The 14,275-nt window shown below is 28.7% G+C and overlaps 1 protein-coding gene across 1 annotated transcript; it reads right to left on the minus strand.

Annotated features, from left to right (window-relative positions):
- Positions 1-266: 266 nt before the first annotated feature.
- LOC137833133 (homeobox-leucine zipper protein HDG11-like) lies at positions 267-5,818 on the minus strand. The gene is made up of 10 exons (XM_068641504.1): positions 5,667-5,818; positions 3,987-4,104; positions 3,637-3,828; positions 3,044-3,514; positions 2,816-2,917; positions 2,531-2,731; positions 1,703-1,883; positions 1,269-1,537; positions 1,051-1,140; positions 267-834 (listed from the first exon to the last, which is right to left on the minus strand). Exons 1-10 carry the CDS (start codon positions 5,786-5,788, stop codon positions 454-456), a joined length of 2,127 nt encoding a protein of 708 aa, XP_068497605.1. The 5' UTR covers positions 5,789-5,818; the 3' UTR covers positions 267-453.
- Positions 5,819-14,275: the final 8,457 nt, after the last annotated feature.

The raw sequence follows: 14,275 nt of genomic DNA on the forward strand, positions 1-14,275 counted from the left end.
AAAAAGATAATAAACTATACAGTTTGGGATATCAGACTATAAATATGAGAAGAGAAGAAATCCATGTCTGTGAACTTAATCAAGGACTAATATTACTCAATCCTCAAATTCATGATGGTTCTACTTTGTAGTAAGGTTGCAGTACCCTTTTCACTTTCTTTCAATATTTTTTTGCTTATCAGAAGAGAATGATAAGCTTGTCTTGAAAGAACAATGGGCACAGAAAGGATCAGAATTATCACCACACATAAATAGAGGGAGAAAATGGAATAAAGTAGCATATTGTTTAATTTAAAATGTCAAGCAATATTGTACCAAACAAAGTGAAAATGTCAAGCAATGCACCAAACAAGTGAAAATGCCAATTCGCTGATAAAAAAAATAGTGAAAATGCTAAGAAAACTTGTCATAACGCAAAGGAAACAAGGCAATGTTTTGTCCATAACCAAAAGATCACTCCAAGTTGTTGCAATTGAGAGCATCCTTGACTCTGAGAATAGTTGAGGTTAAAAGGGAGTTCACAGCTGCTCCAGCTTTCCTATTTGGCATATTGCGTCCATCAGCACTAGCTAGTATCTGAAATGCCACAGTCAGTAATGAGCCTCCCAATCTTTCACCATCTGAACAATCAAATGCTCCCAAAGCTGCATTTGGGTCACCCTCTGGAGAGATGACAAAACCTGATGGAAGAACTGGTAACATTGAAGAGTCTTCTCCCATTATGGCCGAAGTCATAGTTGCTACATCAGTTGGAGCATATATGACATACGTTCCCATGGGGGTTGTGAAACTCTCTTGAAGAATCAGTGCATTGTTCTCGCTAGGGATGAATGGCTACACATGAAAAATTGAAGAATCAGTGATCAAGTTAGGGTTGTGACTATTAAAACCTAATTCAAAGTTGTTTGCTACGTACCTTAACCATATAATTTAACAAAGAATGCCTTATGATTATGACAGTGTTTGTTTAATATAATTGTAATAAAAACTAAACTAAACCTGTCTTAGAACAAAGTTGAAACATGAAACAAAAAGAAAGATTTGAATTACCCGAATAATCGAGACACAGTTCCCAGGGTGAATTCCATTTGAAATGTGTGCAACCTTGTGTGACTGGTTTCCACAGGTAAGAACATCCCACTGTGTATGTAAGAAAAGAGCACGTAAATATTAATCATTCTGCAAAGCAAGGTTAATTTAAATCTAACTAACAAATAAAAGTAATTCTTGTATATAATAAAAAATTAGTTAGCTAGATTATTGTGAACCTGAGCACGGTTTTTATCATCTGAGAAAAACTCAAAAATTTTCATATAATGGAGAGGGAGCCAAATGGAGGTAGCAGCTGCAACAATCATGCCACTTGGTTGTCCAATCATTTTGCTTTCGCGAATAGAGACCCTCACTCCACTAGTATTCGCCAGATCAGAAAGTGGAAAGTCCAAACCATCTGCCATGGTTATACTTTCACAGAAGATTTTGAGCATACGATGAGCAAAATTCATTATACTTCGCCTTCCTTCAAGAGAATTGATCACTGAACAATGATAAGTAAAATATTTGAGTTAGCTATAAGCACATAACCATCTATCATAAATAAAGCATACACACACATATATGTGAATTCTTGTTCACGTATAAAAAAAATGCATGTATGTATTCATGCAGTGTAAGGGTTTTGAGTAATATGAGAAAGTGTGACCTCCTGCAGTGTCATGATCAGGTATCTTTTCAATATAAAAGGCAGCAAATCTCTCGGAAATTCTTTGAAGTTCCATAATCCACCTTTCAGCTCCATATGCAATGCCCTTAGCAATAATATCTTTGTACAGTGGATGTATTTGGATTTTATCATCCACTTCAACATGCTCCACCCAAGTAACCTAACAAAGCATAATATATTTTTTATTAATCCGTCGGATAAAAAAAAGGGTATGCATATTTGAACACTCCACGAAAATAACTGGATTTAATCCCAGGATTTACTTCAATATTGGAATTATATGATTTTGTGATGTGAAGTGATCAGTGAATCCCAAAATATAATGATACAGAATTTCTAAATCTGGATAAGCTGAAAAAGTTTTCACTAGTTTTAGCATCAATCTAATTCTAATTCATCCATATAATAGATGACCACAGTGAAATAGATTATAAACCTCTAGATTAACTTTATTTATAATGTCCAAGATTTAGAAATTTTATTTTAAACTAGCTAGTGTTACCTTCACACATAAATTGTTTTAAAAGAAATTAAACTAAAAACTGAAAAAAAAAATAATTCATATTTAATTGTTGAATAAATGCTCACACATTATTGCCCTAGCAAGTGGTACTACCAATGGGTCAATTGAACCATTTTACATTTTTCCTGTTAGGCCTTCATCTTAACACAAGGTAGCAATGCTTTCCAGAATGGCCTCTAAAATTTTGCTTTTATGTAAAACGTCTTTCTCAGTAACATGTAGAGTATTTCAATCTTATAGTTGAAGATCTACTAAAGTAGTTCACTAATATGTAAATTACTAACCATGGAGTACCCATTGGGCAGTTCCTGGATCAAGCACCCAGAGGGATATTTCCAAGAGTGAAAAATAGAGGATTTTTGCTGAAAGGAATCAAATGACACATCTGCAATCACCAGGCCTTCTTCAATTTGTTGACAGAAACGAAGAAATTGAAATTCACGAGGTTGCACAAAGGGTGAAAGAACATGCATTTGCTCGGACATCTGTCATAAAAGTATTGTCAACAGATTAAAAACTTATATTAAAGAGCTTAATTACAAAAACAAGGTTTGCATGAAAATATATACCAACTGCAAGGCTCCACTTCGGTTTCCTGCCGAACCTCTTTCAAGTACTTTCAGTGTTTCTGCTTTTGAGACAATTGTTGGGAACAGATTAACCCATTTGTTCTGAAAAGAGGAATTCATCACCATGCTCTTACGAGTCAATATTTTTTTCATGTCGATAGTCAAATCACAATATTAATTAAAAACTAAGAGAGAGAAAGTCTACAGCAAGGGTTATGATATGCTTACCGAATCTAGAAACATGTCAACAAGCTGAAGGCTATTGATGCTCACTATTCCTGATTCTTTTGTTGCTTCAATACGCACGTTTGGCCCTTTGAAATGTTTGGTCTTTGGGAACATTTTTTGATAGTTTTCAAGCAGAAGGTAGAGCTTCCCATCTTGAGTGGAAGACTTAATCCAAAAAGGCTCATTAATCCGAAGAAGCCTAATTAACTCATCCATTGCGGTAGCAGCAACCTTAGCCATAAGGTTTTTTTCTATGCCTTCACTTGCATATACGTTATAGCCACCATCCATCATTTGCAAAGCAAGATTTGGATCATGACTTGAACTTGCACCAATTACTTGGTTCATTGGATTTCCATGTGATGCATTTGAACTTGATCCTATGATGGGGAAAAAACCCTGTTGGAACTGATCAGGTGGTAACATCTGGCTCTCCAAGTACCTCGAAAGAAGACGAGACACCTTCTCATGCTGAAAACCAATTCACAAATATTTAAAACCAATCAACCTACAGTTCTTCTGTTTAAAGCAGTAGCAAGCAAATATTGCATTCACATGAAATATAAAAAGAATGAATGAACGAGTTCAGTAACCTCTTCCTTTAGGTGAATATTTTCAATTTTCATATTATGGATAGAATGTTCACGATCTCCTTCAAGACACGGTGGTCCCCCACAAGATGGGCAAAGCATACTCTTCAAAGCCTCTTGCATTGTAACATTTTCTGTGTGTATCCTATCATTCTCAACTCGAAGAGCAGTGTTATCTGCTCTCTCGTGTTGATTCTTTAGGTAACATACACATAAAAAATGGTGAGTTATATATTAAACACAATATTGACACGTAAAATGTTTTGTACAATCTCACTGTAGAAAACACTTTCTGTAAATGAATAACACCAACACATGTGAAATAGTTTCTAAATGAAAAGTATGATCAATACCTTGATTTGGGTCCTCTTATTCTGAAACCAGAACTTTATTTGCCTTGGCTCAAGTCCAATCTCAGCAGCCAACTGACGCCGTTGGGCCTCATCAGGGTGTGGGCAATCCTTGATGAATCTTTTATAAAAAAAAAAAAACCTCAATAGTTAGTTCTTCCTTTAGCAACCTATGAAAAAAAAAGTACATTATATAAAAGTTATCTAATTATTATATAATATGATTTGATTTTGACCTATATAATTGATTGAGTTATGTATAATTAATTATGTAGTTCTATAATGTAAAAGATAAGTGGTACATAAAATGCATAATCCATATGGGTTATGTATAAACAACTATACATGCTAGACAATCAATTATGTAGTAACATGCTGATAAAAAAAAATTATGCAGTAAAATTTTTCCTATTGAGGTAAGAACATGAAAGTAGAAACATTTTTATATTTTGCATGATGTTAATGTCTTTTAATTACATCATAGAAAAGAATAAAAGTCTTTAATGAATTTGATGCGTTAGTTCTTCAACTTAACCCTCTCTAACCTAAAATAATATACACAACATATAGTTGATTTAACTTTTTTTAATAATCTCAAATAATTTGTTATTTGCTCTGTTTGTAACTTTTGAGTTGGAAAAAAAAGTTATGAATTCAAATTAAATTTGATTTGTAGAAGAGGAGAACCATTCATCTATATTAAAGAGAATATGCTTCATTAAATATAATAATTATTATTACATATATAGATAGAAAAAAATTACTGCACTGGTCAATTTAGCAAAACAAAAATCATAGATAGTGCAAACTACTCAAATTCAACAGTTAAAAAAATAGTAAAAATATTATAAAAAAATGTCGATAGAAAAAACAACAAGCTTATTGGTAGTATATTGCATAATATAATTTATCAGTATGGAATTCACTATGGTTAGTTTTAATGAAATGTGAAACAGTATTTTCATCAAACATGTGCACGATTATGACATTCATCATACAATGAAGCACCAAAAAAGTGTTCTTCAAAACAATTAATAGTTCATATATTTTAGTTCTATAAAATTTATTTTGAAATATCAGTTTTAATTTTTTTTAAACAATTGATTCGTGTTAGGGTTTCATATTTTGAAAGCAATTTGAGAAGAATGTATTTAGAGTATGATTGAAATGCATGTTTAAATTGGTCATATATTTGCATTGAAAAGTGTGTTTTAGGATGAAAAATGTGAAAATTGTTTTGTAAATTATAAAAATCAGAGGCTAAAAAAATACAATTTGTGACATTTCTCCTAATCAAAATCGTCGACCCTGCACAAAATTGACCGAAACATGCAAGGGCATGTTACAAATCAATATCGGTAGCATTAATCGTGATCCTAGTGACAATCAAAACCACATTAAACCAAAATTAATAGAAAAACCCTTGAGTAAATAGATTAAACCAAAATTCATCAAAAAAAAATATTTGATGAACCCAAGAAAAGCAAAATCAAGAGGAATTAAATGTGGAGAGAGATCTATTGAGCTTGATTAAAAAAAAAATAGAGTTTTACGAAGATGCACAATTAAATCTAGAGGAATTATGTGTTTACTCTTTAATTTCTTTCACCCAAAAAGCAAAATGCTCCCTCAAAATGAAGCAAATCAAAGTATTAATTAAATTGAAAGGGTTATCTTAATTACCTTTCAAGTCTTGCTGTTTGAGAAGAAGTAAGACGTTTGTAGGAGTTTTTCCTTCCGTTGTTCAAGTTTTGAGAACCTTCATCGTCACCAGACCCACCAGCACTGGCCATTGAAGAAGCCATTTTCAAGCAGGCTAAGCAATCTGCAATTAAAATTATGGAACATTTCTGAGCCTTTAGGTTGTTTATATACAGCCCTAAGAACTTCACACCCTCAATGTCTTTGCATGTATGACTTGTCCTCTACTAAAAGTCAAAAGTAAAAAAGAAGAAGAAAAACTTGATTATTTTTTACACAACTTTTTTTTGATTCTTGTGTCTGAGGAAATAAATAGAACGAATTATTAATATTTTCCATGTAAATATAATTTTGTTTATTGTTGATAAGGTAGGAAAATTTGTAAAAAGCGTGTATTTAGGCAAACCACCGATTTCTGAAAAGAAATCATTTGTGCCATTTGATTAGGGCAATGGAATGTTTTTTAAGGCTTCCATATCCTTGGTTAAAAGTAAATTAAAGATAATTTTTTAGAACTATAAAATTAATTAATTATGTGAGAGTCTCGTCAAATAAGGCACTAGTTATTTAGTTAAACTACACACAATAATAAAAATTATGTTAAATATGTATTTAAAAAATATATAATTCTACTGATATGAGTACTGAAATTTCCTGGTCAGTTCAAAGGAAAGTAAGTAAAAAGGAGATAGTAAATTTAGAATGAGAAATGAAGAAAGAATAAAAAGATTTTATTTTTATTTTTGTTTTTAAAAGACATTTTTCTTTCTTTCCTATTTCTTCGTTTTTTCTTTAACTAAACAACAAAAATGTACCGTTGTCATTGTTACGTATTCTTTACATTCTCTCTTCTCATTAATTATATCATAAATAAACAATTATGAAAAAGTGAAACGTATAATAATTTAAAAAGCAAATATTAAATAAGTTATGTCATTTGGTTTATGTAATAAATGTTTTGTTTTGTTTATTAATGTATGTTTTGGCATAATAAACATTTTTTATTTTGGTTTTCTCGAAGGTGTTACATAACTTTCCACGCGGAAGACTAATTCAATTTCATCTTAAATCATCACCTGTTTTTATTGTTTTTGGGGAATACTTGTAATTTTTTCTTTTGCTTTCCAGTCATCACCTTGAAAAAGATATATAACATTGTCTAGTAATGCAATAAGAGAAAATAAATAAGAGTTGTATCTTTATGACACCTCAATCTCATCACATTAACCATTACAAATTTGTAAGTGTGTCTTAGAAAAAAGGGTTAGCTCTTAATTATATCGTAGGATTTATAAGTTAAGAGTTTCTTTTTTATCGATTAATTAAAATGAGCATTTCAATTATGTTTCAACTTTTATAAAAAAAAAATCTTCTATTTCAAATCTATAAATCAACGAATAATTAATTGGATTAACCAAACACCTGCTACACCTTATTTTAAATACGAGATATAATGTTAGAAAAGTTACATTTACACATTACAATGAAATCTCCCAAAATATAAGCAGTCCTAAAGTGCACATGGATAATGCATAACAATGTCTTACATAAATTAAGAGAAATATGTTCCATTGTAGTCACTTACTTCTATTAACTTAAGTTTTTTGGAGAGTGTCTGGATTGTGGTGATAAGTGAGATTTGAAGACATAAGAATAAGCACATAGAGTGATTGATTATCATTCTGCACTGGATAGGAATCGAATCCAAGTCATAGGACTCGAAACCAAGCCCCCAATTAATATTTCAAGGAAACTGCAACAGCCAGGATTTGAACTCAAGTCCTTCCCGTCAAAATAAAATAGTTATGACAATATATAAATAAAATAAATTTAAAATAAATAATATTTAAAATAAACAAATATTTTATATAACATTTAAATAATTTAAATATATATTTTATTTTAGTCAATTAATTTTAAATCAAACGCTTATTTAATTTAATAAATCTAATTTAATTAATTTATATTCAAAATTGATAAATTAAATAATTTATTATAACATTAAAGAAATAATTCTAAAATAAATATAATAAAGAATTCAAAATTAAAATATTTATTATACATTAAAAATATTTAAATTTTAAAATTCTAAACATGCGTGGGCTATAGCGGACGCATATGCGTGGGTTATAGCGGACGCATATGCGTGGGTTCTGTGGGCAACGCAAAACGGACGCATATGCGTGGGCCGCGGCCGACGCAAAAAATTTTAAAAAAAAATAAAATAAAATTAATATATGCGTCCGTTTTGCGTCCAATGTAAATCTTGCGTGGGCTTTTACTCATTTTGGCCGACGAGAGTAGCGTCCGCAAATGGCCCACGCAAAAATTTGGAAGCTAAATCAAGTTTTTCTTGTAGTGTGTGGAGATGTAAAGTTTTGCCTTCTATTATGTTCATTGCCTGGAGAGTGTTAGAGAACAGGATTGCTACCACGGTCAACTTGGAAAGACGTGGAATAGTTGTGGATAACCTTTTGTGTCGTTTGTGTGGGAAGGAGGAGGAGTTCAACAGTCATTTGTTTTTTGCTTATAGATTCGCTTGGCTTGTTTGGTGTCTTTGTTTTGAGTGACTTGGTGTGGTGTTTGTCACTCACTTTGACCCTATGTTAAGTTTTATTCAGTTCGGGATGTGCAATGCTTCTGGTTGGGTTAATGATTTATGGGGAGCAATTTGGGTTGATGTCGTGATCGAAATTTGGAAACACATGAACAATATCATTTTTAATAGGGGAAAGGCCGATGAGACTAAAGTGTTCGCATTGGTTCAAGTCAAGGTTTGTTCTTGTATCTATTTTAAATCTCGTTTTAGAATGTTCTTTTTTTATTGGTGTTTGGATCCAACGACTTGTATGGCTTTTTGAAATCTTATGTGAGCATGTTTTTACTAGTTTTTGGGTCTTGTCTGTTCTGCAGGAACTTTTAGGCAGGGAGGAAGAGTTTTTAAAAGTGTTGTTTGTATAAGGGTTGGATCACCCCTAAAGTGATTCATTTTATTTATTAATTCTTTTTGCTGATAAAAAAATGAACCAATTAGGATAAGATAAAACAATCGACATATACTTCTGATTTTTTAAACAAGAATTACAATACTTTTAAGAAGAAAATCATTAATTTCTAATTCTTAAGCTGAAAAGAAAATAAATAAAAGTTTCATAAGTTTGCCCTCTCAATAAAAAGTTACATCAAATTACCCAATGTTTCTATTAACAAAACTATAAAACCTATGAAAAACTAGATTTTTTTTTACAGCAATCAAGAATATATATATATATATATATATATATATAAAGAATCACTTCAGAGGTGATTAAACCTTTATACAAAGGTATGAGCAACCTAACTGTATAATACCTTTGAAACATCTAAGAAACAAAACAGCTTCTGACACATAACCTGAAAGAAACTTTCTCTGACATCCCATTAAAGTGAATACAAACAAACTAAAGGAGCGAGACACCAATCAGAAAAAAAAAAATTAGTTAAGGAAAACTTAAACGTGAGTCAAACTCAAACCTTCAACTAAGCAAAAAAAAAAAACTAGACTAAAAATACGTCTTGAACCCCACAATAATATTTTCGACACCATTTATCTTTCTTGGCACATCTTGTGTTAAGAATTGCAGAAACCTTCACAGAAAGTTAATGTTTAAGGAACACGATTACTTGGCGTAGAATTTTATAACACAAAGTAGATTTTATATGTGGAATGGGAAATCCACTCTATCATCACATAACAATTTCAACATAGCAAGATGATCAAAATTTGTAGGCGCCAGTGCAGGGACTTTCAATGAATCACAGGTATTTGGAGGGCTAAAGCAACACTGCTACTGGATAAAGGTCCAACCTGCAATCAAAACCAGATGTAAGCAGGGCAAATTTACAGACTTAGAAATGAAGCATTTGATGTAAAGGGACAAATGATAGATAGTTTTGAATGTTTGATCACTTTCCGGTGGTAAAGTTGTGATGAATTTTGTAGAAATTACACATATTTGTAAAATTGGTCTCATAAGTTCACTATTAATCCGAACTAATTAACTTGGTTGAAAATGTCTTAAATATGCTTAGGATCCATGTTCTAGAATAATGTTACCGAACATACAGACAATATTTTTAGAATGTACTCCAACAAGACACATAGTAGTTTTTAGGCAGAAGACTATTAAATGGGGGTAAAAAATTCATATATGTTTTTATATTTTCATGGTTTTATGGTTCATATATCACTACAACAAAAATCATGAAATAAAAATTATTTTTTAATGACAAAAAATAATTAGTTGTTATAGTGACTAAATTAGAGATTAAAAAAAATTTGGTTTCTAAATTAGTTTATATTATTATTAAATGGTTTCTAAATTTTTTAGTCTCTAATTTAATTACTATACCAACTAATTATATTTTGTCTGTAAAATTGGTTTTTATTTCATGTTTTTCTTCTAGTGTATGTTAGGTATGCATCTAGTCTTTAGGAGTTTGTTTCTTTAGATCATATTGGATTTTATTGGAGTTTTATGTAAAAAAAATTGTGGGACTATTTTGTGTAATTTTTTATATAAGAATTGAAGTATTCTTTAAATATTTTATTTATTAATTTTTTATTTACTGATAAAAAAATTATTTTTGGACTATTTTGTGATGAAGGAACCTTATATAAGAATATATGAATGTATGAATATTACTCTTAAATGTATAAAAGGTACTTCAACCTTTTATATAGAGAGAGAGGTTGAAACATTTTTTCAAATGTTCAATTTTATTGAATTTATCTTTTGTTTATAAAGGAAATAATGAATTTTAACAATTTGACTTTCGATCTAAGACATATAGAGGTTGTTCTCTATGTTTCTCTCAAAAGATTTCCAATTTTTTTAAAATCTGATTTCAAATGTGAGAATTATCAGAGAAGCACGACTTTTATAATTAGCGAGTTTCACTATGTGCTCCCAAGCCTCGCTTGCTCGAGGAATCAAGATTCACTCGGTGAATGAGAGGTAAAATTTTGACTGTTTTGACAATCTCTCACTACAAAAAAAATTATAAAATATAAATTAATTTTAAAAACAAAAAATAATTAATTATTATAGTGACTAAATTATAGATCATTTTAAGGACTAAATAAATTTTTGATTTCTAAATTAGTTTCTATTATTGTTAAATAGTTTCTAAATTGATATCTAATTAGCAATCAAGTTTAAAATCTAAATAATTGGTAGTTAAAACTTTGGTTGCTAATTAGATACCAATTTAAAAATTATTTAACAATAATAAAAATTAATTTAGAAATCAATTTTTTTTAGTTTCTCTAATTTAATTATTATTATAATTAATTATTTTGGTATCTAAAAATTGATTTATATTTAATAATTTTCTTGTAGTGTCTATAAATCAAGATATGCTCAAAATATTGCACCCATGTTGCCAAAAGCAAACAACATTAAACCTCACGTCCAAAACTTCTTCATGGACCTGTAGATACGAAGAAGGCTGAAACATTTTTATCCCAGGAGATGAACTAAACAAGGATGAAAAAGCCATACTACATTTAAATATGAAAATACAAATTTCAATCAAGTTTAAACATCCAAAAACATAACTTATAATAATATTTTAGTGTGATAAATATCTTATAAAGTCAACACAAACATCTTTTAAAGACCACGGAAAGGTTTTTTTTTTAGATTCTCTGAAGTCTAATGGAAGAATTGATAAAAGGAAAATTACAAATGGTATGGAGAGTTTTGGAAGACTAGTGGGAATGTGTCTTCTTAAAGATTTTTGGAACAACTCACTTATGGAAATTTGTATTTGTTTTCTTGAAAGCAACATTGCAGGTTGGTTTTCAACACAAATATGTTTTTGCATAACAATCAAATCATGATATAGAAACTAATTTTTAGTGATAAAAAATAATTATTTGTTATAGTAACTAAATTAGAGATCATTTTAGATACTAACAAAAATTTTGGTTTCTAAATTAGTTTCTATTATTGTTAAATGGTTTCTAAATTGATATCTAATTAGCAACTAAGGTTTTTGCTACCAAATTTAGAAACTAAATAATTGGTAGTTAAAACTTTGGTAGCTAATTAGATATCAATTTAAAAACCATTTAATAATAATAGAAACTAATTTAGGAACCAATTTTTTTTTAGTTTCTAAAATGATCTCTAGTTTAGTTACTATAGCAAATAATTATTTTTTGTCTTTAAAATTGGTTTTTATTTCATATTTTTCTTGTAGTGTTGGATTTTGTTGGTGAGGTCAGAGGGTTGATGTTGTCAACACTTTTGGACCTTGAGTTGTTGTATTTTTGCAACTATGTATTTATTGTGGTGCATCTGAAACACATAGCAAATTGAAGTGTAGTGTTTTTTGTATTTTGGTTGTCACAACTGCAAACTACCAAGGAAACTAAGTTTTCTAAACAACTTGTGGTTTTGGTCTTTTTTGTTAGTTGTTGCATCATGAGATGATGTTTTAAACTTCTAGTTAAGTTTTTTGTTTAAGTCATTTCATTCATAGGCAGCAAAACATAGGTTTTTGAGATGGTATGTTGCTTGATTACATTAAGTTTTGACTTGAAGACTTAATATTTTTTATATGGACTGGAGCATTCATTAATTGTCTCATTTAATTCATTACAAATTTTTTTAAAAAAAAAATTCTATTATATATATTAAAATTGGTTTATCATCCATTATATTGGGTCATCCAATAAACTTAAGAGCAACAACTACTTACACTTTAAGAAAATCATCAAATAGAAACCAATGTTTAGAGATCAAAATAATTAGTTACAATAGTAACTAAATTAGAGACCATTTTATAAACTAAAAAAAATAGTTTCTAAATTAGTATCTAATTAGGTATCAAAGTTTTAACTACCAATTATTTAGATTCCAAATTTGGTAGCAAAAAAACTTGATTGCTAATTAGATACAAATTTAGAAATCATTTAACAATAATAAAAACTAATTTAGAAACCAAAAATTTATTTAGTCCTAAAATTGTCTCTAATTTAGTTACTATTACAACTAATTATTTTTTATATCTAAAATTGGCTTCTATTTTATGATTTTCTTGTAGTGTTATAACTATCAAGTTGTTAAAAAAATTTATTGCAATTCTATAATTATTAAAAAAAGTTTGAGCACTAACGCTCTGTTTTATTTATTTATAATATTATGATAAAAAAAACTATAATTATTAAGAAAATGTCAGTCTGAAATTGGTTGATTTGAAATAGAAGGATGCGAATTTTTTCATCATTGACACCTCTAGCACCAATATAATCACCAACATGTCCTTTAAGAAAAAAAAAATTATATAAATTGTGGATAAGTGTCTGGATTGGAATAACAATAGTAGGTGCTTTGTATTATTTGTATTTTCTATGAAGAAAATCTTGAAATAGAAACTAATTTTAGAAATAAAAAATAATTAGTTGCTATAATTATTAAATTAGAAGTCATTTTAGAGACTAGACAATTTTTTTATTTCTAAATTAGTTTCTATTATTGTTAAATGGTTTCTAAATTGGTATCTAATTAACAAATAAAGTTTTTGGTACCAAATTTAGAATCTAAATATTTGGTAGTTAAAACATTGGTTGTTAATTAGATACCAATTTAGAAACTATTTAACAATAATATAAACTAATTTAGAAACCATTTTTTTTTCTATTTGATAATTTTTTTGTAGTGTAAGGAGTATGACTGAGGCTCTAAAAGGGTGCGAAGGTGTATTGTGTTTATGGGTTTAGGGTAAGGCCATATTGTATAGGTATATAATCTGTAACGTGTTTTATATGTACAATACATTTAATCTAAGTAATCTGTTCACAATATATTTTTCTTGTTCATAAAAAAAATAGTCTCTCAAATCAATCTTTTAAACTTTTTTTAGTTTGCAGAGTCTTCTTAATTTTATAAACATAACTAAGTTTTTAAAAACTTTCAAAATCTAGAGGTTGGTCAACAAAAAATTATTTTCTTGTAACTTTAAAGCATACGCTGTTAAGCAAAAAGGTTGGATGAATTAGATTCATAAAAAATCTTAATCTCTCCATGTAGTTTTGAAAAGCCTTTTCCCCAAAACTTATTTTCCTAAAACCAATCTTGATTTGAATACATAGAAGAGATGTGTACTTTATTTTTTGGTATAAGGGTAAACTGGTTAACTTAAAGTACATTATTCCTCTGTACTATTTTTTATATATAGATTTTTATTATTGATAAAAAATAAATAATAATTAATTTTAATATTAAATTATTAATAAAAATTATAAATTAGTTTTTAAATTAATATATTATTACTTACTAAGATTTTAATTAGTAACTATTTTAGATTCTAAATAAATTAGTTAAGTGAGTAATTTAGATTCTAAGTAATTAAGAAATAAATTCTTAGTATTTTATCATAAATACTAAATTAAAAATTAGTTTATAAATTTTTATTAATAATAAAAATTATTTTAAATATCAATAAATTTTAGTTTATAAAATAATATATGATAATTAATTATTTGTTATTTTTAAAATTATTTTTTATTTAATAATTTTCTTATAATATTAATATCTAATTAT

This window comes from Phaseolus vulgaris, chromosome 6, assembly GCF_000499845.2.
Source record: "Phaseolus vulgaris cultivar G19833 chromosome 6, P. vulgaris v2.0, whole genome shotgun sequence".
Lineage (NCBI taxonomy): Eukaryota > Viridiplantae > Streptophyta > Magnoliopsida > Fabales > Fabaceae > Phaseolus > Phaseolus vulgaris.